Here is a 14,573-nt window from a genome sequence, read left to right as displayed (position 1 = left end):
GTCCCTACTGGAACATTCTCTACTCAAAGCCCGGAAGCAGCCCCTGGGTGGTAACTACATTCATCGGCCCTGCTTTCATGGAGGTGATATTCACGCAGCATGAAATTAACCACTTCTGAGCGCCGGAAACAGTGACGCTTTGTACACGTGCAGCCGTCGGCCGTCACCTGCGTCTGGACACGTGGTGTCCTTGGCCCCGAGGGAGACGCCCCCCCCCCCCCCCCCCACTCCCCAGTCCTGCTCTTTCCCTCCCCCAGCCTCTAACAACCACCAGCCGGTCTGTTGTCTTTCTCTGCCGACTGGCCTCTTCTGGATATTTCATATCACGTGTGACCTTTCGTGACCGGCTTCTTCCACTTGGTGCAACATTTCCAAGGCTCACCTAACGTGTCCCCTACTCCGTTCCCTTTTATGGCTGGGTAATATCCAGTTGTACGGACATCACTTAATTTTACAGGTAAAGAAATTGGGGCTTTGGGGATGGGACGGAATAACTGACTCAGGCCTCGCTCACCCAAGCAGCTTACCGGCCGAGGCTGGACTTGATTCTGTGTCTCCCGCTCTCTCTGCCCCTCCCCTGCTCATGCTCTCTCTCTCTCTCTCTCTCTCTCTCTGTCAAAAATAAATTAAAAAAACATTAAAAGAGAAAAAAGAAATTGTGTTGTGAAATGGCATTTATCGCCATGAGCGAACAATATATTGCTGAGTGGGAAAAGCAATGTTCGTGACAACACAATACGGGAAATACACCATTTTCTACAAACAAAGAAAATACGCACACGTATATTCGCAGAAAAGCTTCGGGAGGGGGCATCTCCCAAAATATTAACTCTGCTTATTTTTAGATAAGGAAGGTTATAGGTTGCACTCACTTATTAAATCTGGGGTTGGGGGGGGGGGATCCACCAACAAATGCTGCTTTAATAATCCATCAGTCAGTTGGAGGACTCCCCAGAGAAGTCCCCAGAGAAGTCCCCAGAGGCCCCAGAGGCCGCTTGCTGCCCTCTCCTGCATTTCTCCTCCACGGACAAGGAGAAACCGTTGCGAAGCTTCTCCCAGAGCCAGGAGGATCCTTCTCTGCAGGAAATCCAGGAAGGTGGGGCGCGAGGTGGGGACAGTGGGTGGGTCAGCAGAGCTGTGGGGACTTTGGATCCAGTATGGCTCTTCCGGGTGGCTCAGTTGGCTGAGCGTCCGACTTCATCTCCGGTCACGATCTCGCGGTTCATGAGTTCGAGCCCCGCGTCGGGCTCTGGGCTGACAGCTCGGATTCTGTGTCTCCCTCTTTCTCTGACCCTCCCCCGTTCGTGCTCTGAAAGCCAGTTGCCGAACAAGATGTGTACGAGAGGCACATTTGTGTGCAAATACACGTATGCCCGTGTATTTGCAGATGCACAGAAAAGAATGCAGGGAAGGAAGGGTGCGTGAGAAACTCGAGTCTCTGGGAAGCAGGCTTTTCAGGTGGGGGAGGGGACTCCTACTCTCCACCTTCCACCCTTTGGTGCCGCGGGAATACATTTTCACCACTGATCCGTGTTATTTTGCGGTTACTTACAAAGTAAAGGCATTAAAGAGACGTTATAGGTATATATTCGTATTTTGTATTTGTTCAGATACAACGTATACTTGTGCTTAGTATTAGGAAAGACTCACAAATAAAACGGGCAGGGAATGAAGAGAATGAGCAAAGACTGCCCGTTCCCACTGGCTGGGAACGGCCACAGCCCTGCCTCCCAGACAGCCTAAAAAATTTCTTTTCAAATAAATAGATGACCCTGATATACGGCCCTGTGCCACGGGGACACTCTTGGTACTTATTTTAAGGTCCTTTATAACGGAGATTTTATTTGATTATCACCCTGATGTCTGCCGGAATCCTGCAGTCTGACACCTAGAAGACAGCCCCCAGGTCCCTGCTCTGGGGGCTCGCTCACCACATTTTCCTGGATATCAGGACATCCTGCTGTTTGAAGATATGCGGTGTGACCAGGGCTGTTCTCGGACTCTTCGGAGGTTCTGCCTCTGAAGCCTCACAGGCGTTTCTGTTTTTCTCGGCCTTGGGGGACAAGCAGCCTGGGCGGGTGGGGATCCGTGGGCGGGACTGGGGACACTAGGATGTCTGTCCTGCCAGGCTCAGATCCTTCCCCCAGACTCTCACTTCCTGCGGCTGGACAGCCGTGGAGACCACAGGCCAGTCCGCGATCATCCGAGCCCAGGACCTGAATTTGACCAATGAACACGGTGAGCGGTTTGCACACTTTGAACCCACGCTAAAATTTCCGGGGCGGTATCGACGTCTGCACTAATTTCTCTCGAGTTGTTCGCAATTTCGAAAATCCTATCACCGACCGCAGCCCCCCGCGATCCGGCTGCTTTCGTGGCAGATGCTTTCCAGGCGTTTCCGCGCACGGACGAAACCCTGGCCCGCTTGGCTGTTACACTTAAACGTACAGAGTTCTGTTACCAGAAGCTCTGCCTGCCTTTCTGTTTCATATAACATTTAAGAGCTGGCGCAGAAATGATTGTGCAGATATGTTCTTTTATCTAGGGATTTTTTTTTTTTTTTCAGATAGTAAACGGGATACCAAAAATGATCCATTTTATAAGACGCTTTGGGTCTCGTAAGGTTGAGATCCACGGCCCTCGGACCTCCAGGCACATCAGAACAGGACCACGTCTGTCTGCGCCCGAAATATATCGCCCACTAAATATTCGTTGAGTGAATATCTCAATTACGGCAATAATTTGGGGAAGTTGCCATCAGCCCCTTGCTCTGTCCTGTGCATGTAGCGACTGTTACTCTCCCTCCGCAGAGCAGGTCCTGGGGATGTGTCCTTGCAACCCCAAGATCAAGAGTTGCACGCTCCACTGACTGAGCCAGCCAGGTACTAAATTCCACTTAGTGGATGTATATATCCCCCTTGTCCCTTATGTTGTAGGGGCGCCCGGGTGGGTCAGTCAGTTAAGCGTCCGACTTCGGCTCAGGTCATGATCTCATAGTTCGTGGGTTCGAGCCCCTCCTCCGCTTATGCTCTCTCTCTCTCTCTCTCTCTCTCTCTCAGTCTCAAAAATAAATAAGCATTAAAAATAAATAAAATGCTGTTGTAATAAACATTCCTGGGCCTCTATCTTGGCACCCTCTGAAGGGACTCTCTGTACCCGTTGCCAAGAGACTGAAATCAAATGTCCTCCTCACCTGACCAGCCCCAGGCCAAGCCAGGTGAGTGGGGGCGGAGGGGACTTAGTCTCTCAAATAGCAACTTCTGCCTGGCTGGGCCAGGAGGGCGCACAGTTAAGAAACGATGCCCATATGCTAACAGAACCCCGTGTCCACCCTGGCGATCTTGGGGGGCAGAATTCTGCATGATGGTTTTTCTTTAGGACTCTGGGAGGCTTCTGTAAAAGCCATGATACTAAAGAGTGCCTGGGGGGGGGGCTCAGTCGGTTAAGCGTCTGGCTCTTGATTTCAGCTCAGGTCATGATCTCATGGTTCGTGGGTTCGAGCCCCGAATGGAGCTCTGTGCTGACAGCGTGGAGCCTGCTTGGGATTCTCTCTCTCTCTCTGTCTAAAAGTCAATAAAGAAACATTACAAAAAAGTGATATTAAAAGAACAGACATTTACGAAGAATTTATCGTCCCAGTGTGGTTGTGTGTGTTGACACACGTCTGGTAAGTTACGATTATTGTCACTTGGTGGCTGTGCCACTGAGGCCCAGAGTGGTTATTTAACGTGCTCGAGATCACACAGCGAGAATGGTGGGAGAACGGGCTCCAGAATTGTACGGACCGGCTCTAGAGTCTAGAATACTTAGTACCATACTCTCCCGCCTTCGTGCTATTATTATAAATCTCCCTGACCCTCTGTTTCCTCTTCCGTGAAATGGGTTCATAATACCTACTTCACGAGACTTTGAGGACTAGATGAGGCAAAGCACGGGAAGTGCTTGGGGCACGGTATGTGTGAAATAAATTCATCGACCATCGTGAATATCCCGGGGGGGCTGTTTATCCAGATGGGGGTTCCAGGGCCGGGGTGTCTGTGGACAACCAAGGTCTTGCAAGGACGCATCGCCTTGAGCAACACCCATGATCCGCTCTGCGCAGGGAGAGTGACAGCTGGTGGCTGCTTAGGCTCTGTGGCAGGGACGTTCGGAGCCCCGAGAAGCTGTTAGCAGTGTTAGTTAGCTGAATGCAGGGGCCCCACAGGCCGCTAAGACTCCGGGGGTACAGGCCGACCGGGGCTGGAGACACAGCCAGCCCTTCGGGCTGAGGAGTCGGACAGACCTGACCACACACGGAGACTTCTCCACCGGCTCTGTGACTCAGTTTCCTCGTTTTACTGATTGATTCAAAATTTTAATTTATTTAAGTAATCTCTACACCCAGCGTGGGGCTCAAACTCACGACCCCAAGATCACAAGTCACATGCTCTACCGGTTGAGCCCTCCAGGAATCCCCCAGTTTCCTCGTTTTAATATAGGGACAAGGGGACTTATTTCAAACAGCATTTTTTTTTAAAAGTTTATTTATGTATTTTGGGAAGGAGAGAATGAGAGAGAGGGAGAGAGAGCAGGGGAGGGGCAGAGAGAGGGAGAGAGAGGATCCCGAGCAGGTTCTGCACCGTCAGCGCAGAGCCCGACGCGGGCCTCGAACTCACGAACCGTGAGATCATGACCTGAGCCGAAACCAGGAGTCAGACGCTTAACCGAAGGAGCCACCCCTGAAGGGGAGTTCTTTAGCACAAAGAATAGAAAATGAGGTACAGAAACGAGTGTTTACTTGGAAATGACACCCCGATGACTCGCAAATGTTAAAAAGAGCTGACCGGTAGGGCAAAATTCAAACGACACGGGAATCGCGGCTGTCATTCCTGTCGCTTAACTTCCTGAGACACCTCTGCGCTTATTTTTCTTCCGACTTTTCTTTTGGCTGCATGTCCCTTGTCTCCAGGCGATAACAATGTCCTATTGAGAGAAAGGAAAGATAATTCGGTCCTTCCTCCAGCATGGCTGATGGGCTCTTGGTTTTCACATCCTTCATTGAGGGAAGTGTCACCGTGCTCGGTGTCTCGCCCCCGCCCCTGCCCCTCCGCGCAGAGCCCCGGCCTTTATTCTGGCTCTGAGGAGCCCAGGCGGAGCCACAGAGGCCGTCGCCACCGACGCCCCCAACCTCCTGCCCCACCTAGGAGGTGGCCACGGGGCCGCGGGGCCGGGGCCGCAGGGCTGAGTCCGCAGCCGGGAGAGGACGGGAGCGCAGGGAGTCCACCTGCCGCAGCGCTCCCGCCTCCGGCCAGCAGGTGGGGCTGCGGGGCCCTGAAGCTTCAGCATTAGTCTGAGCAGCTTTTTAACAGGTCCTTGAATCAAGGGCCTCCTCTCCTAAACAGCTTCTTCCTACTGTCAGTGGGGGGTACTACTTCGTAATAACTATTTATTACTATTATCATTATCATCATCATCATCATCATTATTATTATTATATGGATTTAGCATTTGCAAGACGGGAAGAATGAACCCCACATTGCTAATGCTGGTTAGATCTCAGTAATGGGGGGCTGCCTGGGTGGCTCAGACAGTTAAGCGTCCGACTTCAGCTCAGGTCATGATCTCCCGGTTCGTGAGGTCGAGCCCCGCGTCGGGCTCTGTGCCGACAGCTCGGAGCCCGGAGCCTGCTTCGGATTCCGGATCTCCCTCTCTCTCTGCCCCTCCCCGGCTCGTGCTCTGTCTCTCAAAAATAAATAAATGTTAGAAAAAAATTTTTGAGCAAAGATCTCAGTAATGGGATTATGGGAGATTTGTTTTTAAAAACACATACTTTAAAAAAAATTTTTTTAACATTTATTTCTGAGAGACAGAGGGAGACGGAGCATGAGCAGGGGAGGGGCAGAGAGAGAGGGAGACACAGAATCGGAAGCAGGCTCCAGGCTCTGAACTGTCGGCACAGAGCCTGAAGCGGGGCTCGAACTCACAGGCCGTGAGATCATGACCTGAGGCGAAGTCGGACATTCAACCGACTGAGCCACGCAGGTGCTCCTAAAAGCACATACTTTTAAAAATATATTTATTTTTATTTATTTTTAAAAGAGAGAGTAGGGGAGGAGCAGAGAGAGGCGGACAGAGGATCCGATGCAGGCTCCAGGCTGACAGCCCAGAACAATTTTGACTTTTTTCCAGGTAAAGAGACAGAGGTCCGGAAAGTGAGTCTAAGGTCACAGCATCTAAAAAGTGACAGATCGAGGGGCACCTGGGTGGCTCCGTCCATTAAGCGTCCGACTTCGGCTCAGGTCATGATCTCACGGTTCGTGAGTTCGAGCCCCGCATTGGGCTCTGTGCTGATGGCTCAGAGCCTGGAGCCTGCTTCGGATTCTGTGTCTCTCTCTCTCTCTCCCTCTGCCGCTCACGCTGACTCTCTCTCAAAAATAAATAAACATTAAAAAAAATTTTTTTAAAGAATTATCAATGATCAATCAGAATTATCTCTTCAAACCCTCCAGGCAGGATGCCATTTTCTTTCTTCTGTATTAGGGAGTTACAAACACGAATACATGCCCATGGTGGCCACGCAGGTACCACTGTAAACAGATATTGGTGCAAAATGATCAATCGCAGCAAGGACGGTGTCCCTCACGACTGGCTGGGGCGACTGTTGCAAACTTAGAGCACATGTCCCTCCTCGAGGAGGCAGCCTCCGGTCACGGTCATCCAGCGCCAAGGGCAGGCGCAGATCTGAAGGCGGTAACAACCAATTCAAGCTAACAACCTTGCAAGCCTCATAAAACGCTTCTATCCTGTGACAGGGGCTGTGGGGCTCCAGAGGGATGACCTTGGCCCTCCCTGTGCTTGCAGGCAAGGAGTACAAAATAATTATCCCCACTAAAGCGTTCTGTGTGACTAAAGCGCAACATTTACGGAGTAGTGATTATCACAGAGAAAGCCGGAAATGCACGGAGTTGAACTCAGTCTCTGGGACTCTAATAACATTTCGCAGAGAAGGTGAATGCTGTGCGGAGGGAACAGAGGGAAACGTTGATCTGAGGGAGGAAACTTCTAAAAGAATTTCAGAAATGGTAAAACTGGGACGCCTGGGCGGCTCAGTTGGCTGGGTGTCTGACTCTTGATTTTGGCTCAGGTCACGATCTCATGGTTCGTGGGATCGAGCCCCGTGTTGGACTCTGGGCTGACAGCTCGGAGCCTGGAGCCTGCTTCGGATTCTGTGTCTCCTTCTCTCTCTGTCCCACCCCCCACCCCCCGCCCCCGCTCACACTCTGTCTCTCCCTCTCAAAAATAAACATTAAAAAATTTTTTTGAAAGAAAAAAAAAAAGCCTGCTTGGGATTCTATGCCTCCCTCTCTCTACCCCATGCTCCTCTCTCTCTCTCAAAATAAATAAACATAAAAAAAGATTATTCAATATGTTAAACTCCAAAACAGTAAAAAAAAAAAAAAAAAAAAAAAAGTCAATGATTAGTTTATCAGATTTTACCTGTCCATCTTCCTAGGTATGTTCTATAGGTTTTAATACTTATACTCTTTTTTTTTTAATCTTTTTTTCTATGTTCATTTTTGAGAGAAAGTGAGAGAGAGCGAGTGCCGGGGGAGGGGGGCAGAAAGAGAGATGGGAACAGAGAATCCAGAGCAGGCTCTGTGCGGACAGCACGGAGCCCGACGCGGGGCTCGATCTCACAAACCCGGAGATCCTGACCTGAGCCGAAGTCCGATGCCTAACCGACTGAGCCACCCAGGCGCCCCTATTTATACTTGTTAAAAAAAAATTTTTTTTTCAGGTTACGAAAGGAATGCTTATTGGAGAACACTCAGAAGACGGAATCTGTATTTCCAAGAAGAATTCTATTTACCCGTCGCGTGACAGGTACTGGGTACTGGGGCTGGAGCAGTGAGCCTAGCACATCAAGGAAATACAGTTAGGACTTCTTGGAGCTTTGGCCATGTAATCCGAATGCGAATAAATATGTAACATGTAATACGAATAAAGATCCAGGCTAAGTGGAAACAAGTCACTGGGGCTCAGAGTAGCAGAATGAGAGTCCCCTACGACTAGAGGCGGGTTCACCATCAATTAACGAAGCTCGTTCCCAAGCCCGCGCGCACACAGGCCCTTCCAAGGCCGCTGCGGTATTTTCGCCTGGTCCAAAGCTTCTGTCAAAGTTTCTGAAACAAGATACGTAAGACCACTGTCTCTTTGCGTCCTCACTTCCCTCTGTCACTCCTCCGCGTTAGAGGGTTCAGGAATGGGACTTTCTGGGGACCTGGGGACGATGATTAAGGGATACCTTTAACTGGAGCTCTGTTAAATCAGTGCTCATGGTAGGTGTAGGAACGGCTTTCTGAAATAACACCTACTGCCCGAAATGCCAACTCAGCCAGCACCGTGTCACAAACGTGCAGGGCCAGGGGGCAAAGGAGCTCTGTGACACCTGGCACAGAAAATACATGGGCAGTGGGGGGCTGGGGCGGGGGGGGGGGACAAGATGTGAAAGGAAATGAGAAACTGGTCTACAGGAAATCCTTGCAACCGTCAAGAGGAAAAAATTATTGGTGGAAGAATGAAGTCTCTCAATGCCTAATCTCAAATGCCCAACCAGGGCGCCTGGGGGGCTCAGTCAGTTAAGCGTGTGCAACTCTCGGTTTCAGCTCAGGTCGCGATCTCACGGTTCGTGGGTTTGAGCCCCGTGATGGGCTCTGTGCTGAAGGCTGAGCCTGCTTGGGATTCTCTTTCTCTTCTCTCTCTGCCCCTTCCCTGATTGCACTCAATCGCTCTCTCAAAATAAACATTAAAAAAATAATAATAAGGGGTGCCTGGGTGGCTCAGTCGATTGAGCGTCCGATTTTGGCTCAGGTTATGATCTTGTGGTTCACGAGTTCCAGCCCCACACCGGGCTCTGTGCTGACAGCTCAGAGCCTGGAGCCTGCTTCAGATTCTGTGTCTGCCTCTCTCTCTGCTCCTCCCCTGCTCATTCTCTCTCTCTCTCAAAAATAAATAAAACATTAAAAAATTGAAAAAAAAATAATGGAACATATTAGAATTCTTGGGTTTATGGGATACAAACTCGTACTCTTTCTTACTACAACGAATCTGTCTGTAGTTGAAGTCACATGTTTTGTTTATCTTAATGAATCAGAACCTGTCTTAACGGAGCAGACAAATCTTGTTCTGAAAAACACTGGGAATCCACCAAAAACCATACACAAAATGGCCATTCAAGCCGCCAAACATCCCTGAAATATTAGAGCTCAGATGTGAAAGAAACTCGATACAGGTTTTTCCAAATTTGACAATAATCTTTAAAACAATACACACTAATAACGGTAATGACGTGGGAAACTAAAACATAAACAATAGACTTTTTTTTTTTTTGGCCTGTCAAAGTATCTACGACTTTATTTTTTCATTCTCAAGTTAGTTAACATACAGTATAGTCTTGGCTTCAGGAGTAGAACCCAGTGATTCATCGCAAATGACACCCAGGGTTCATCCCAACAAGGGCCCTCCTCAATGCCCATCACCCATTTTCCCCACCCCATCAACCCCCGGTTTGTTCTCTGTATTTAAAAGTTTCTTATGGTTTGCCTCACTCTCTGGTTTTATCTTATTTTTCCTTCCCTCCAAATAAAAAGTTTTTTTAAAAAAATATTTATTTTTGAGAGACAGTGCGAGTAGGGGAGGGTCAGAGAGAGAGAGAGGGAGACATAGAATCAGAAGCAGGTTCCAGGCTCTGTGCTGACAGGTTGGGGCTCGAACCCACCAGCCGTGAGGTCATGACCTGAGTCAAAGTCAGGCACTTAACCAACTGAGCCATGAGCCACCCAGGGGTCCCCTAATAAAAAGTTTTTGATCACCATGCTGAGAATAAGACTGACCTTTCTATTTTCTTTATAGAAACTATTACAAAATGTCATAGGAAAAGGTGACTGAAAGTATGCGGCCTTGGGCGCCTGGGTGGCTCAGTCGTTAAGCGTCCGACTTCAGCTCAGGTCATGATCTCACGGTCCGTGAGTTTGAGCCCCGCATCAGGCTCTGGGCTGATGGCTAAGAGAGCCTGCTTCCCATTCTGTGTCTCCCTCTCTCTCTGCCCCTCCCCCGTTCATGCTCTGTCTCTCTGTCCCAAAAATAAATAAACGTTAAAAAAAAAAATTAAAAAAAAAAAAAAGAAAGTATGCGGCCTGAAAACGTGGGGAAAATTATCATAAATGGTGCCCATAAAGTCTAGACACACAGGTAAATATGCATAATGCTGCCAAGGGCATTTTCAATCTTTAAAAAAAATGAACTGTGTTTCTGGACTTTTGGACACCCTGTATAAGTGTGTCAGGAAGTTAACAAATATTTTATGGTCGTGTGTGATGCTTGTGGCGTTTTTCAACTTATCAAAGTGTCATTTGTGATTTCTCTTTCTAAACATATTTACCTACATAATTTTTGGATTTTTTTAAAGAAGGGTTTTTTCTTTCTTTCAGATTTTTTTAAAGAAGGGTTTTGTTTTTTGTTTTTAAGTTTACTTATTTTGAGACAGAGAGAGAGAGAATTAATGAGCAGGGGGGAGAGACAGAGGGTGAGGGACAGAGAATCCCAAGCAGGCTCCTCACTGCCAGCCAGCGTGTAGGCGGAGTCTCGAACTCACTAACTAGATCATGATCTGAGCCAAAACCCAAGTCAGATGCTTAACCAGCCGAGTCCCCCCAGGAGCCCCTTGGGTATTTTTTTTAATAGGGGCCCCACAAATCGTATGAGCTCCCGGTCCTGCAAAACCAGCGTCTACCAATTTAATACAACCTCACAGGAGCCCAGGAACTTTCTGCAGCCTCAGTCACCCCTTAAAAAAAAAAGGCATTGGCCCAGCATTTCCTTCGGTTTGTGTGGAGACCAAGGCAGAGTGGGGGCCGTTCTGGGAAGCACACGACCCCGCGGACGGAAGGAGTCTCGGCCGGTAGGGCAGGACACGTGCCCGCAGTCACCCCAGCTCTCTGTCTGCGACCCCAGCTCCTCTGGCCCCGCCCCCAGTGGCCCCGCCCCTCCGCGACTCCGGCCCCGTGGGCCCCGCCCCTCCGTGACCCGCGCCCCCCTCCGACCGGAACCCCGAGGGCCCGCGGGCCCCGCCCCTCCGTGACCCCCGCCCCGCTGCGGCGTCAGCCCCCGCGGGCCCCACCCCCTCCACGACCCCGGCCCCGTAGGCACCTCCCCTCCGCGACCCCCATCCCCATCTCCGACCCGAGCCCCGCGGGCCTCGCTGGCTCCGCCATTCCCCCGCGACCCCGCCCCGCGGGCCCTTGACCGCCGTGCTGAAGGAGCGGGGGGGGGGGGGGAGGGGCGGGGAGGACGACGCCCGCGGGCGGACGCGGGCCGGGGCTGGCCGGGGCGGGGCCAGCGGTCCTGGGGGTCGCGGAGGGGCGGGGCGCGGGACTCAGCCCCTCTCGCGGAGCCGGAGATCCTTCTCAGCGGCGGAAGTTCCGGCGTCGCCGAGGGTCAGAGGTCAGCAGGAAGTCGATACGTGGCCGCCGCCTGTCCCCCGCCGAGGAGGCGCAGCAGCCGGAGATGGCGGCGGTGCTGAACGCAGAGCGGCTCGAGGTCTCGGTCGACGGCCTCACGCTGAGCCCGGACCCGGAGGAGCGGCCCGGCGCGGAGGGCGCCCCGCTGCTGCCGCCGCCGCTGCCGCCGCCCTCTCCTCCCGGGGCGGGCCGGGGGCCGGGCGCCGCAGGGCAGCAGCCGGAGCCCGGGGAGGCGGCGGCCGGGGGCGCGGCGGAGGAGGCGCGGCGGCTGGAGCAGCGCTGGGGCTTCGGCCTGGAGGAGCTGTACGGCCTGGCGCTGCGCTTCTTCAAAGGTGAGCCGGCCCGGCCGCGCCCCCGCCTCGGCCGCCCCGCGGAGTCCGCCCGGGGCCCGAGCGTGACGGGGCCAGTGCCCGCCTGGCCCGCCCGGGCCGCGGCGACCCGAGCAGGCTGCGTCCTTGGGGGGTCCCCGAAGTTTGTCTCCCCGCTCTGGGCCGCTGGGTCACACACCTCTGACGGGCCCGGAACCTGGGTTTTGCGGTCCTGGTCCTGCCTCCCCGAGGTTACCAGGACGTTTGACCTGATTCAGCTTCTCGGGTTTCCACGGGCCGGGGTGGAAGAATGAGCCCTTTTCTCTCCTAGAGGATCCCGTTCTGGGATGGTTTTTTGTTTGCGGTTGGTCTTGGTTTCGTTTTGTTTTGCTTTGCTTTTTTTTAACGGTCGTATTCCTTTTCTTGCTTCCTATGGTTTGGCACACCAGGTTCCCCCGATTTTTACCCCTTTTCTGGGGAGGAAGATATCTTCCCATCGGTTCCTTCCCTTCCCTTTGCAGTCATTCCGGGGAACCATCAACTCGAATAGGACTTGCACACCTGGCGGTTTTGATGTGGCCGCGAGGAGGAAGTATTAAGCTAATGCGTCCCCTCCGGCTCGTCCACCTCTAAAAGGAAGGGGTGCCCTCAGTGTTCTAGTAACTTCTAGATGGTTAAAATTGTACTTGGAAGCAATGCGCAAGAGTGAGTTCTCAGTTAAGGCCTACAAGTACTCTGTTTCTCGCACAATTAATTGTAAGACGTCTCTTGTCTTGGAGCAGGATTGTGGTGTGTGGGTTGTTTTTTTTTTTTTTTTTTCTTTCTCCTTTTTTGGGTGATTCACTGGTGGCGATACCAATCACATGATCTTTTCAGTGGGAAAGACTGATGAGACGCCTGTTAGTTTGATTCTTAGAGATATTTAGATCTTGTGGGGCGGATCCACGGCCGAATGCAACTTTAAAAGTGGTTGCTAGGTTTCGGGTACATTCCAGAACAGCATATTTGTGACACTTTTCCCAGAGGGAGTTCCTTTTGGAGGGCAGGACATACTTGAGTAGCTGAAGTTGTGTAGTTCGTGGTAGGGATACGCTCAGAAGTTACTTGTCTTCTCTCGGCATAACTTTGTGCAAACTAATGGAAGTGTTTTATAAGTTTTCTAGAACATTTGGTTATTCCACATTTATTCCTTTTTTTTTTTTTTTTTTTTTTTTAATTAAAAAGCTTACCCTTGAAATGTTCATTGTCCTTGCACATTGAGTTCAGCCCTCTGCGAACTGGCCAGCGTGGGGAATTGGTAATGGCTAATGGGTCTTAGGTCACTGGCTTGAATTTCGTGTTTCCTATGGTGGTGATAGATTACCACTTAGATAAAAATCTGGTGGCTCCTATACAACTCCTATAACTACATTTTACTTCAAACTTTTATTCTTGGAACTTAACTTTTCCAAATGTTCAATAAGCTTCAAGTATATTGTAGCACAAAGGTATTTGAGAATAGGAAAGGGCCAACTTCTAATCCTAGCTTTGGCCACGTGACCAACAACAAAATAAAGGTAACAATCTTCTGAGCCTGTCTTATTTGAAAATAGTAATATTTTCTTTGTAAGATTAAAACACTGTATAACCTGCAGTAAATTTGGCATTGTTTTGGGGGTCGGGAAGCCCTGGATTCTATTTACCATGTAAATTCCTAGGCAGTTAACTTTTCCAGACTCAGTTTCTGTGTGTGTGTGTGTGTGTGTGTGTGTGTGTGTGTGTGTGTGTGTGTGTATGTGTATACAGCTGGATTAGATGATGATATTTGACGTCTCCGACTCAAGATTTGGTCTAAAGCTAACATTCTTTTAACATTCTTGTTGAGTAGTAGGAGTCCTTGAGGAACCTGTAATTTGGGGGCCTAGTTACCAGTGACCTTGGAGAATAAAAGCTACATTGATAGGTACGGTTCATTTAGTTCCTAAATTAAGCTCTCAAAGCGGCATTCAGATACTTAAAAGGAGAAATAACATGGCAGTTAAAGTTACCTTTCTGTGTAGATCACTTCGTGGTCAGCAATGATGAGGCTGTTAGGATAGGAGACACCTGATGGGGGGCGTCTAAAAGCAGTCAGAATTATGGGTGAGTCAACTGTTGCTGCCTTTGTTTTAACGTGTAATCCCAGCGCGGTGCTTGGCATTTTTGTCGGTTTTGCAAGGGTTTCTTTAAAAAAATTTTTTAAAGGTTTGTTCAATTTTGAGAGGGAGAGTGCGAGTGGGGAAGGGGCAGAGAGCGAGGGAGACAGAGGATCCAAAGCAGGCTGCATACTGACAGCAGAGAGCCTGATGCGGGGACCCGAACTCATGAACCGTGAGACCATGACCTGAGCCAAGGTCAGACACTGTAACCGACTGAGCCACCCAGGCGCCCTGCAACATTTTCTAATAGATCGCTGTTTGGTGGTTTTGTACTAGAATCTCAACAAGAATTAGAAATGACATTCCATTTTATCTTCTGTGGAATAAATAGGAACCTTTAGAGTGTGGATATCTGTTGAAAATAACTTGGATTGGGAGTCACAGACCCCATTTCTCATTCCACCCCTGTCACTGTGGTCACAAGCCAGTAACCGGACCCAGTATGTCAACTACCTACTGTCTTAATTTTATGCAGGTAAAAATAAAATCATAGATGAAAATACAGGTAAATGTAAGTTAGCATCTTCCCATCTAAACTTCAGACCTCGTTGGGGCACCCGGCTGGCTCGGTCGGTAGAGCCTGTGTTTCT

General features: G+C 50.3%; 1 protein-coding gene and 1 long non-coding RNA gene across 2 annotated transcripts in view; one reads left to right on the top strand and one right to left on the bottom strand.

Moving 5' to 3' along the window:
• Positions 1–12,725, bottom strand: part of LOC145713337 (uncharacterized) — a 385,846-nt gene extending 373,121 nt beyond the window's left edge. The window contains exons 1-2 of the long non-coding RNA XR_014136405.1: positions 12,006–12,725; positions 4,620–4,962 (exon numbers count right to left, since the gene is read on the bottom strand). This is a non-coding gene — a long non-coding RNA (uncharacterized LOC145713337). The remainder of the gene's footprint in view (positions 1–4,619; positions 4,963–12,005) is intronic.
• ACBD3 (acyl-CoA binding domain containing 3) overlaps positions 11,423–14,573 on the top strand; it is a 32,547-nt gene continuing 29,396 nt past the window's right edge. Inside the window, exon 1 of the mRNA XM_060643313.3 lies at positions 11,423–11,830. Within this exon, the coding sequence (XP_060499296.2) occupies positions 11,545–11,830 (286 nt within the window). The 5' untranslated portion in view covers positions 11,423–11,544. The remainder of the gene's footprint in view (positions 11,831–14,573) is intronic.

This window comes from Panthera onca, chromosome F1, assembly GCF_046562875.1.
Source record: "Panthera onca isolate mPanOnc1 chromosome F1, mPanOnc1 haplotype 2, whole genome shotgun sequence".
Taxonomy (NCBI): Eukaryota; Metazoa; Chordata; class Mammalia; order Carnivora; family Felidae; genus Panthera; species Panthera onca.
This window is presented reverse-complemented; position numbering and strand designations above follow the sequence as displayed.